The 12,432-nt window shown below is 36.7% G+C and overlaps 1 protein-coding gene across 1 annotated transcript; it reads left to right on the top strand.

The window, feature by feature from the left end:
• LOC146477152 (uncharacterized) lies at positions 1 to 7,883 on the top strand. The gene is made up of 5 exons (XM_085113492.1): positions 1 to 13; positions 308 to 394; positions 4,884 to 5,102; positions 5,877 to 6,068; positions 7,562 to 7,883. The coding sequence occupies exons 2-5, from the start codon at positions 331 to 333 to the stop codon at positions 7,564 to 7,566; spliced, it is 480 nt and encodes a 159-aa protein (XP_084969618.1). The 5' UTR covers positions 1 to 13; positions 308 to 330; the 3' UTR covers positions 7,567 to 7,883.
• Positions 7,884 to 12,432: the final 4,549 nt, after the last annotated feature.

Genomic DNA, 12,432 nt, shown 5'->3' with positions numbered 1-12,432 from the left:
AACAAAGATATAGGTGAATATTATTAGACGAACTTGTGGTTAAACTTCTTGATAACGCGCTATAAATCAATTTTACTGCGTGGTAATATCATGCAAACAATATGCGGATCCAAGTTTCAATGTCTCAATCCATACAGCTGGAAAAATAACCCTGACACAACGCCTACAGTGAAATTAAAACTGTATACAAATGTATTTTGCTAATAAATAAACAAGATTGACTTGTTTGTTTAACAAGGGTGTTTCCCACCCAATAACATGTTTCAGATGAGCTACATTCATTTATTATACTGATACATTTTGTCAGAACTGAGCCACAACACTGAAACGATGATCCGAGCAAGCTTTATTGCTGCTGCTTTCTTGACTACAGTAACCACTGCGTTCCCTGGAGGTAAGAAAATTGTTTGACCCATCCACATATTTTTTGTTTCCTTTTGGTCCTGGGTTTATATGGGAAGCAATACTTAGAATCAGCCATTAGGCTTCCTCCTAAAGGTATTGTTGAGCTAACATTCCCACAACACTCAATAAACCATGGATGATACTGATAAACTACATGAATTGTGCCAGTGTTCAAATGAGAACAAGAGAGTGCAGAAATTGTTAGTATACAGAAACCAGGGGATTTAGTTTCTCGCGCTCTCTGATTGGCTGCTCAAACTCCGGTTGTGTCGCTAATGTGTCAGAAATAAAGTAGGGAACTTAAGTAACCACAACGGTGACGACAACTAAAACGTCACTTGTACAACCAGGTAATCAAAAGATGTAACCTATAAAGTAAAAAGATCAAAAATTTATTGGAAATAGAAAACACGCAACAAGCTAGCTGTGCAATCAACATGAGACAAAAATCAATAGCACACTGGAGGTAATTCAAAGCGGATATTTTTTTGAGATCAAAATGTCATTTCAAAAATTAAAAGGCAATATTTAGAAATTATAAGTTTGTTCCAGAAATAAAAAAGAACAGTTTTTGAAATCAGCATTTTATTTTAGAAATGAAACGTTTAATTTAGAAAATCAAAATGTGATTTTCGAAATTAAAAGGTACAATACCCTTTGCATATCAAAAAATCATTAGAGAATCAGAAATACGAAATAAAACACGACGAAAAATATTTTTTCGCTCAAAATTTTATGTCAGAAATTAAGGAACAAACAATCAAAAATAACACAAAATGGATTGAATTTTTTTTTATTATCATTTAAATCAGAGTTAGACATGAAAATCTCGCTCAAAATATCAAACAAATCGGGATACGGTTGTTCGAGGCTTGGTTGGTCTCGTCATTGCAGTCTTTTTTTCCTTAGACAAGAAATTTTGCTTCACAAAATGAGTATCGGCAACATAGTGATGGAGATCACCCTTCGATAGAATATCATCCCATCCATGGGGTTAGCTCGAGTAACAGTATACGTGGTTACTTCATGTTACAAAAAAGTTCTAAGGTGATTCCATTGAATCCATTGGGCAACAGCGGGTTTTCCATGACGCCGAAGCTCAACCAATTACTAAATGGTTATCTTTTGATCCTGAACGAACACCATTACCTATCTTTTTTACCTTCTTATTTTAGCTTAGCTATTATCCTCTTTGTTTTGAAAATTAGCTATCACTCGCGGGTATGAAATAGTGATACTGAGAAAAACGTATCTGCCAAGACAGTTATCTTTCTATTGCTCTGTTTTTGCTTCATACATTCGGCGTAGAAAGTTTTTTGAAGTTTTTGCTTTATCTTCGTTATTCCTGCTTTCACCAGAGGTAGCAAGAACTGATCAAATAGACTCAAGCTCGTTACCAAACTGTCGGTAAAGGTTCCTCAGCTATCAGAACACTTTTCTGTTGATTCAAAGCTTATGATAAAGAAACCGCCACTTCACTAAGAAACAGATAACCATTCCTAAAAACAAAGGCATAACGATTACTCTACTTAAGACTGAGTCCATGAGAGGTCGAGACAGGCGTGATACTTGCCATCTCTCCGATTTGATGAAACTTGGCCTGATTAAAGTACTCAATCAAAGACTGTAACACCCTGAGTAGGCCCCCTTTGTGACTTTTTCCTTAAGAGCTGGACACCCCTCCCCCGCCCCCTTCCTCTCTCTTTTTTATTTCCCTTAAATCCCAAAAGTTCGCCTCAAATTAGCATCAAAACTAAACTTGGCTCATGTTCACAAAATATAATGAATTTTATTGTTATTTCAAGTGAATACAGATTGAACCTGTGTTAGCGTACAGTAAACGTTCAAAACATTTAGAGTGACAGGGTTCATTCAAGATCTGTCAAAGCATACCCATGTGACAGATTAGCTAAAACTCTTATCCAAATATCGCCAAAGTCCAACATTCTTTTTTAAACCAATTGTTCCCACGATACAGACCCATCCTTATACTGATACAATCGCCAATAACATTCTTGGCATTTGTTATTTTTGAGCAACAACAGCCGTTCAATTCACGTGACTAGAAAAGAGAAGGTTCAAACCTCAGAAAATAAAATGTTACAGAATGAATACATGATGGTAATTTCTACCATAATGGAACAAATAGTATCTGTAAATACCATACTATCTCCTTAAGTCACTCAGCGTCCACGTTTCCAGTGCTTTCTTACTGCCAAAGCACCCTCTAAAATGCACCATCCTCCTCTACAAAACCAAATCTCCGCTGGTTGTCTTGATCGCCAAAGGTCTCAGCCTTTTTATGCACTAGGCGCTCTTTCCCACTATTCTCCTTCACAAGAGAATCGAACTTCGCGTCAACACCGCTAGGATTTTGACTAAACTGGCGATTCAAGACTCTTGTTATCTCCTGCTTCTTAAATTCCTCCTAAAAAACACCTTCATTCTAGTTTCCTCAGCACTGACATCTGCTTCTCCGATCCATGTAGGAGACAAGTCCTGATACTGATATCACCTTGCACTCCTCTTTCAAGATGAGCCGGTTCTTCTAGCCATTCTTCGTAACTTTTCGATTTCCCTTCAACCGTTCTGTCTCTGACTTCTCAATAGAAATTTTCTTTTTAATCATCATCATCATCATCATCATCATTATTATTATTATTATTATTATTATTATTATTATTATTTTAAAAGGAAAATTAACGAGGAAAACGTTACATGACGTTTCGACGACCTTATGTCATCATTATCAAATGCGGTGAAAGAATTAACAAAAAGAGACATTACATATATATACAGAAATAGATGTGTGTGAATAACAAAAATGAAATTATAGTAAAACAAGAGCATGAAAGAGTTTGGCGCTAATAGAGTCACTTTGAGTGTTAAGTTTTGGTCCTTTTTTCCTGATCAAGAGCATTTCAAAACTCAAGCATTCAAACTTGCTACGGCATTTCTTAAGAATTTTGAAATTCTCACGCAGGTCCGTTGGTCTAAAACTGTGTTTGTCCTTGAAATGTTTACCGATTACGGAATGTTTATGTTCCTCTGCACGTTGACTGAGGTGGTGGCAAGTGTAAAAGATATAATTTGCATCGCAAAAGTAACATGTAAATTCGTACACAACATTCTGTTTGTTAACAATAGGAGGCTTCAATTCCGTATATCTCAAGTCGTCAACGATCTTTTTGCTAGTACAAATTGGCTGCAAATCGTGAAGGATCTTTCTCCCAAGGTCGCGAAATTGTCTGCGAACCACGTCAGCAGATTTCTGATACTTGACTGGCATAGTGACCGTAGGGGGCTCTCTGATGGTGTATGACTTACATCACTTAAGTCTGGAGGGTGCTGAAAGCTGCTGATAGTCGAGCCGATGAGCTTCTCAGAATATTTTTTTTTCCAAAATATCTCTTTCAAGTTGTTATATTCTTGCAAAAAGAAATCAAATCTGGTGTAGATGACAATGGCTTCTAGCTATCCAACAAAGTTCTTAAAAGTGAAAATTTAAATTTACTTGATAGATAAAATCAACCGAAACCTAACAATGATTCTTATCAGTTAGTATATACCACACAAGCGAACAGTACTTTTCGCGTGCGCTGATTGGCCAGCTCGGAGGTGATTAGCCAAGTACTATTCACCTCCGAGCAGCCGAAGAGAAACAAGATGGCTTCCCGTTTCGCCACGATTACTTAAAAGGAAATTATTTCGATAAACCAGGCGGCTGTTAAAAAAGTACATAAATGGCAACAACGTTTCGTTTGACGGCATTAAATGGTAAGTTATTTAATCTTTTTAACCTCATATTCTAAGGCGAAATATGAAAATACAATCCCTTGTTTACGAACACTTCCGAGCATTAAAATTACAATGAAAACAATGAAACATCTAATATTTTTCAGCATGGTTTCAACAACAAGACGAATTTCACAGGGAACAGCTTTGGATGTATTGTTTTTTTTCCTTTCTCCTAGTGCTATTTTCATCTCTTTAAGAAGACGAAAAAAATCCCCGTCTGCATAGATTTAAGGTTTTTGACTCTTGTTCTTTCATCAACAGTATAAACATCCTTGCAGTGGGTCGATTTATTTCCTGACCCAACCCCCGCCGCCCACCATTACCCCCACCCCATATTTATTGCCAAACATAAGAAAAAATATCACACTCAATGATTCAATTCTTTGTTTTTCAATGTTGTAAATTTCCAAAATATGCTTAATAAGGCCACTATCCCAAACAATTTGTCTAGGACTGCATTTACAGTGCAACGAACTCAGCCTGGGCCACCGAAAAAAAATCCGACACTTTGAAATTTAAAAAAATGTTTTCGTTTTTGATTGGTTTACAACTATCAAATCGAGACTCCTTTGTTGTAAACGTGACATGTTATTGGCTGATCAATGTTGAGTGGCCCCGGTTGAGTTCGTTGCACAGTATCGTTAATCAAAAAACGTAACGTTTTAATTTTCCCTTTACAGAAAAAACGTGCCCTTCGTACGTTGCACCTGAAAATGGAGCGTTGGCTTGTCTGAATATTTACCTTGTCAAAGCGTGCGCTGTGATGTGCAAAAGCGAGTTTGACGTTGCCATCACACCTCCAAGACTTTACATTTGTTCTAGAGGAATATGGCATCATTGGCATAATTCTTCGTTTTGGCCCGCTGTTGATGAAAAAATTCCGTTGCCAGACTGCTCTGGTGAGACTATTAATAATAATAATAATAATAATAATAATAATAATAATAATAATAATAATAACAATAATAATAATAATAATAACCATAACATCACTCATATCAAATTCAGTGTGATTACGTAACCAGTCACGTGATCGCCACCAAAAACGCGTTTCAACTCATCGCGAAAACGGACATCTTAGAATATAGTCAATGGAGTCAGAAAGAGATTAGTGCGACGTATATGAATGGCCATTATGGCGTTATATAAATAAATAAATAAATAAATAAATAGATAAATAAATAAATAAATAACCTCTTACTAACCGAGCGCGAGGGCCGTACTGGGGAATATTGGCCCGAGGTTGTGGGAGTACGGACAGAGCGCAGCGAGATCCGTACAAAAACGACCGAGGGCCAATATTCCCCAGTGCGCACGGTTACCAAGACCGTAACGAATGCTGACGAATTTGTTATGCAGGCTAAATTTGTTTTGAGGTTGGTTGGTAGGTAGGTAGGTAGGTAGGTAGGTAGGTAGGTAGGTAGGTAGGTAGGTAGGTAGGTAGGTAGGTTGGTAGGTAGGTAGGTAGGTAGGTAGGTAGGTAGGTAGGTAGGTAGGTAGGTAGGTAGGTAGGTAGGTAGGTAGGTAGGTAGGTAGGTAGGTAATGAATCAAATATTATACACAAAGGAACCTAGAAACAATAGAAACGATCCTTTCTTCCCTCCTTTCTTTGTTATTTATTTATTTATTTTGTCTATTTAATTATCAATACACAATTTTATTTCACTTGCAGTCAGCTATTCTGCTCCTTCTCCACGGAAGTTGTACCTTGACTGTTACTTCAACGGTGATGCGGATGACGTAGTGGAAGAAGTAAAGGGAAAATTATTCTCCTTGATGTCGTCCGACATTTCTCTTCCATGCACGCAGCGTCCCATGGATTGCCCAAAGGAGGAAATGGAAGTGTTTCTTGGCAATGCGTCAGGTAAGATATATTGACAATATCTTTTTCGACTACTTGTAAGGCGTGAATAATTGAAAGTGTAAATAAGACATTTCCAGGAGACGTTTCACTTGATGTAGACTGCATTGGAAGTTGCTTATACACACTTGAATATAACTATCATCTAATCGTCTGATCAACAATCGCCTACCCAGTGTTGCTTTGGGTATTTTGGAGGGAAGCGTAGACTTCGAACTCAGTGGAATTTTTAAAATGGCGGCAGTAGGTATCTCTTGAATTCGAGGGCCATCGGAGAAAAGAATCGGAGGGATTATATGCGGAAGCCGAGGTAAAATCAAAGAAGTAGAGCAACGGATCAGACGATAAGATGACAGTTTTATCAAGTAACACTGCTTGAATTCCTAAGAGGTCCACAACGGGAAAAGTGCACCTCAGAGAAAAAGGTTTTTTCCATTTTATTAAATAGTAACCATACTAAATTGTTTTCCATGGTAGCATCAAAGTCAATGGACTCAACGGAACATATACACTTTTTACCAGTTCACCCCAGAACTGTATCTATCGGTCTGACGGCTTTATGTTTAATTTCGATTGAAATCCGTGAATGTTAGGGAAATCGCGGAGCTCTGTACGGCACGCAGCGCAATGTACCCACAATTTTTTTTCCATACGTTAGTAGATTGGTGTTAGTGCTTTTGAGTTGACATTCATAGTACGTATTATGTAGTATTTGTAGTATAGTACGTAACAATTGTTTTCTTCTAAATACTTCAACAGACTGCTTATTAAGTTCAATACACCATTTGATAGTATTGTTAAGGGAATGCTGCGTGTTAAGTGTGTCCTAAAATCGTATATTTTCAACTTTTCTTCAAAATGACCAAATCTGCCCAAGCCAAAACTAGGGAATAGCCCTTGCTTTACTCGCATCATCGTAAACCAAAAGTTGACTGTTGTTGACGTCATACATCAAACACGAGGAAGAGTGTTTCATCAGATATCCAAACACTGAGATCACATTTCCAAACCTCCTTTATGGTAGTGATTTCCTTTGTTTTCTCTTCATGAATTATTAATGAGTTTGAAAAACGAGTAAAATTATCATCTAATCGTCTGATCAACGATCGACTACCCAGCGTTTCTTGGGGATGATCGAACTGGAACTGAGTCGAATTGTCAAAATGTTGGCAGTAGGCAGCTGTTGAATCAGAAGGCCACCGGAGAGAAGAATTGGAGGGAAACAGGGATTATAAACGGAAGGAGAATTGAAATCAAAGAAACAGAACAATAGATCAAACGGTAAGACGATAGTTTTATTCAGGTATAAAAAAGCAATGCTTTTGCCCAAGACAAATTGCTCATGCGTAAGCCTTCTGTACACTTACTAAAGGTGGCACCATCCTATACAGCTCCGGTATGACAAAAAGAAATAAAGAAACCTAGACGATCTTGATATTTCTCGATCCCATGCAAAGGCTGATTTGATTTTATGGTTTTAATTTTGTTTCGTCCAGGTTGAAGCATCAAGGATGTCAAAAAGATTATGAGACTACGTGAAACTTGATTAATTATTAATTAGTCGATGCATTTAGAATGACCAATAAAAATTAGCTTCAAAACATCTCTATGTCATATTTCATTCTATTTTTAAGGAACTTTTAAGGAACTTCTTTAGAGGCATTTTAAAATCGTTATTTCTTCCGAAATTCAATACTATCCTCCACAGAGGACGACGAGCCGACGGATCCTTGGTATTTACTTGATTTAATAAACTCCTGCTTTCAAAGGCAAATACAGCAGTAACGCGCTGACTTTAAATATTATAACTTTTTTAACTCCTATCTAGACCGGCCATTTTTTTGTCCTCTGGGGCAGGGAAGGGGTGGAGGAGGGGTGCATGGATTCCGCTCCCCCGCTCCGTACTTCGCAAGTGTAAAAACGTGAAGCGTTGACGTCTGACGTGATCGTTACATCATGATTACAAAATGGTGACCATCTTGGATCAGCCATCTTTTTTTAAACTAAGAATGCTTTATTAAACTGTTAACCATTTACATTGTACTATTGCGTATACTTGCCATTTTGAACCTCTTTTCATATTTACAACCCTAAAATAAATACCATTGCATAGTCACAATTTTGTAGGAACAGTCAAAATTACAAAATTAATTACAAGCACTCCCACCAAACTTTTTGATAGATATCAATGTTATTATTACTTTTTAAACACAACGACAAAAGACAAAGACAACACACCACACCGTTTGTTAGCGAGAGAATAACAGAATCTGGTCACTTTATCGGGACCTTTCCACCAAAATTTGTAGATCAATCTCTCGAACAGTTTAAGTATATCTGGTGGAGTTTCTAGAATTGAAGAAGCATATTTCAGCTTGGGTATAAAAAATGATTTACTAATAGTAAACTTCTCAAATTCTATTATTGATTTTTGAATGTCACTTAATTTTTCATAGAAATTTTGTTTTATGACTTGTTCTTGGTTACAAGAGAAGTAAATTGCCAACGTTTTAACTCCAGTACACCATTCAAAACCTTGGGGTTTCTCTAATGAATTTTTATTTGCTCCTATCCACATCGCCTTAGTTTTTGAAAGGTTTACTTCTAACCCAGAGCATTTCTCAAAATCATTCAGGATTTGGTATGAAAATTTCAACCGAAGAGATGTTTGCCAGCGTAGAAGTCATATCATCAGCAAATAAATGCGTTTTGGTTTCATGATTATTAATTTTAATGCCTTCAATGTGTTGATTCAAACGTAGAGATATAGCCTATAGATCTCAATTGCAACAATAAACAAAAATGACGACAGAGGGTCCCCTTGTCTTACACTTCTTTCTAGTTTAAAGATTGCGAAAATGACCCATTGATTATAACACAGCTTGAAACATTGTGATAAAACGTTTTTATCCATCTTATCAAGGTCGGACTAAAATTGAAAGCCTCTAATGATTTATAAAGAAAATCCCATTCTATGGAGTCAAAAGCTTTTTCAAAGTCTATAAACAGTAGAACACCTGGCAACTTGAAAGATTCGGTATCGTCAGTGATATGCCAAATTGAACGAGTCGGCTCTCCAATAAACCTGCCTTTGATAAAAACTGATTGATAATGGTGAATTATTCGAGGAAGAACCTTTTTAGCTCTGTTGGCTATTACCTTGGAAGCAAGTTTAGAGTCAACGTTGACTAAATATAGTCTTTATTATTATTACTTCATCAGTAAGTGTACATGAAATTTATAAATACATTAAATGTATAAATAGAGAAATGCAACTTCTTTAACTAAATACACTGGACCACGGGTAGCGAAGGCTAATCGAAGCTGGCAGAGTGAGACAAGAAGAAGATATTAATAAGGGAGTAGAATGTACTTAGAGAATGAAGTGATTACTTTATGACATAAATAAATAAATAAATAAATAAATAAATAAATAAATAAATACAGAACTTTAAGTAGCGCTTCGCGTTGTTTTTTCTTAAAATTATGTTTGGATAGTGTCCGATATAGAGTGTGTGCACGACGGCCATGTTGGAGGACCGAAACAATACAATGATTTTCGTTTAGGAAATATATTCTATTTTTATGCAAATATCTTCTATTGTTTTAGTCCTCCAACACATAATTTTCTCTTTTGTGAATTTGACATTTTCCCGAAGTTGAAAGAATGATTAAAAGCTTCTGTCACGAGTTCACCAACAGAACTCCAAAATGTTTGTAAAATTCAGCTGGTATTTCGTCATTCCCAGGCGTTTTCCCACTTTCAAACGTATCCAACTCCTTAACACATTCTTCAATAAGTATTTGTCCTTTGCAACTTAGTCTTCCCTCCTCAGATAATTGTGGTATATATTTACTTCACGGAAAAACCGGTGCAATATGTCGGGCTGAACTGTATTAATTTTGGTACTGTATAGATTTTTTTTAATATTTCGAAGTCGAATCTAGTATCTTTCCATAATTGGTAATGATAAATCCACTTAAACAGAGTTTTCTTATATGTTTCCTTGTACAATTTATCTTTTCCAAGCTTAAAAAGTTTTTAGTACTCTTCTCTGCATGTCCGTGCCACCTTGCTCTTGATCGTATAATTAAACTGTTAGCTTTCTCGTCGTAAAATTTTTCTCACTCCATTTTACATCCATCCAGAGTCTTTTCAAGTTCTTCGCAGGGGTTTTGTTGGAATTGGGATTGAGCGAATTGTACTTTCTTTTCGTGCCTTTTCTTTTGAGTATTTCATCGCAAAAAGGCGGATATTATATTTTATTCAATCCCAAGCAACTCTTATATCTGAGAATTCTTTGCCTTCTTTTTGCGTACCTCCAAGTTCGTTTTCATCGTTTGAACAAAATTTTCATCTATTAACAATGATTTGTTCATTTTCCAAAAACCCGGTTCACTTCTAATATCCTCAACATCCTGTTAGTGAAGAACAATTGCCGGGTGATCTGTTTTAATTGCTGTTATGATATCTACATTTCTAATAGCGCTGCCGCCAATTACTAAAAATAGATTTCAGTCAGTTAGTCCCCCCGCGAGACTCAGACAAACAAACATTCCCTCGCTACCATTTCTGAATATAATGTCTTCCAAAACAAGCACTTCTTCGCTTGTTTTAACAACTCTAACGGAAATTGACGACGTTCTGGGTTCGCGTTTTGTGCATGGGTTAGCATGATCCCTCTGAATATACTGTAGAACAGCTAAAGCGTTGGTTGAAATGCAGAGGACTCAAGCAAAGTGGCAAGCGACGGGATATTGTTGAGCGAGTCCGGGATTGTATAAATTCAGGAAATCATCGTTTGTTGGACGTTCGTATAGACGGCGGGAAATGGTATGCTGCTAAGGATCTAAGAGAAAATTCAGTAGCGCGGATGTCCGATGGCAAACGAAAATGCATTGAAGATATTCATGTAGTTGCATTGCCGCCTGACTGGAATAATATCCAGTCGAAGGAGATACCGTCCTATTTCAACTACGGACATATACATCATTATACTTTGGAAATTCGTAGACTCTGGATTCGTTCATGACGTTATGGATGCAAAATCCAAAGATTATTATTTTGTTCGTGATCATGTGTGGCCTTCAATGAGAATTTAGCTCCCACAGAACGTGTCAGTTGTTTTATCAAACTTGAGCGGCGCAGTGATCCACGCTTCCTGTGAACCGTGTAAAGTTTCTGCCCTGGGCCGTTGTAGCCACATTGTTAGACTTGTTTCTGTTTTGCTATTTGTTTTAGATCATGCTGAAAAACATGGTCACACAGCTTCAGTGACCTGTACAAGCAAACCGTGCACGTGGAACAAGGGTATTACAGTAAATACTGATTGAATACCCTTAAGTCCCCCAGGATAAACATGCACATTCTCCTCAGTGGCATACCTCTACCTCCCAAGCTTGCAAAATCAGAATTAGGACCCTCCCTCCCCCCCCCCCCCCCCCCCCACACACACACACACCTACAGTCCATGCCAGGGAAAGAAAACACTTTGTTCCACACTCCTAGTGGGCCACTACTGCTAGATAACAGCAACAATATTATGCTTATGAAATGTTCACTTCTATTCAGAACTTCATCTTTTTTTTTTTTTTTTTTTTTTTTTTTTTTTTTTTTTTTTTGAACAGGTTTTATTTGCTTTACATGACACACTATTTAACAATGATATATGTACAGATTACTTACAATAATTACTTTTTTTTTCTATTATGATGCAACACACAAAAACTAGTTACAATACAATATTTTACAGTTAACACGTCCTACATCGATGAGATTGTTTACAGCTACTTACACTTAAAGAAAAGAAAATTAACTCATTGCAGTACCAGTGCATAAACTATTAATAATATTAATATAAGAAAGAAGCGAAACACGAATTAAAAGGAGAGAAAGCTGAACAAGGACAAGATTGCGCCGAAGAAAAATAATTATAGCTTTTAGTTGCTGTTACATGACTGGTGTATCTATTTTACATACATATAACTACCCCCTTTTTCAGAACTTCATCTTAGCATATGAATTAATGATGATTTTAAAATATTATTATATGGAAACTTAGTGATACACAAAAACCCAAATTTCCTGGAAGAAAAACTTTTTTACACAGAAATTCGCAAAGTTCTGATCTTTTAACTTTGAGTGGTCTGGGATAATTCTGATTAATTATATAATAGCGGGAGGGGGGGTTCCCACACAAAAGTGATGTGGGTGATCGTCGTACAATTTAGGGGTTAAAATTCGTGGTTTGTTACCCCAGACTAGGGTGCTAAAATCTAAAATGACTATTGTCAGAGGTAAGGTGGTACCTTTTTGGGTATTGAGCTAAGAACTATTAAAAATTGTCAAAGTGTCAGTTAGGGTATT

The sequence above is a fragment of the Pavona decussata genome, unplaced genomic scaffold, assembly GCF_977016875.1.
Source record: "Pavona decussata unplaced genomic scaffold, jaPavDecu1.1 SCAFFOLD_71, whole genome shotgun sequence".
Taxonomy (NCBI): domain Eukaryota; kingdom Metazoa; phylum Cnidaria; class Anthozoa; order Scleractinia; family Agariciidae; genus Pavona; species Pavona decussata.
This window is presented reverse-complemented; position numbering and strand designations above follow the sequence as displayed.

Coding starts and splice junctions, on each gene's coding strand:
- LOC146477152 (XM_085113492.1), top strand. CDS start 331: ATGATCCGAGCAAGCTTTATTGCTGCTGCTTTCTTGACTACAGTAACC. Junction 395..4,883: donor AACCACTGCGTTCCCTGGAG/GTAAGAAAATTG, acceptor TTCCCTTTACAG/AAAAAACGTGCCCTTCGTAC. Junction 5,103..5,876: donor TCCGTTGCCAGACTGCTCTG/GTGAGACTATTA, acceptor TTTCACTTGCAG/TCAGCTATTCTGCTCCTTCT.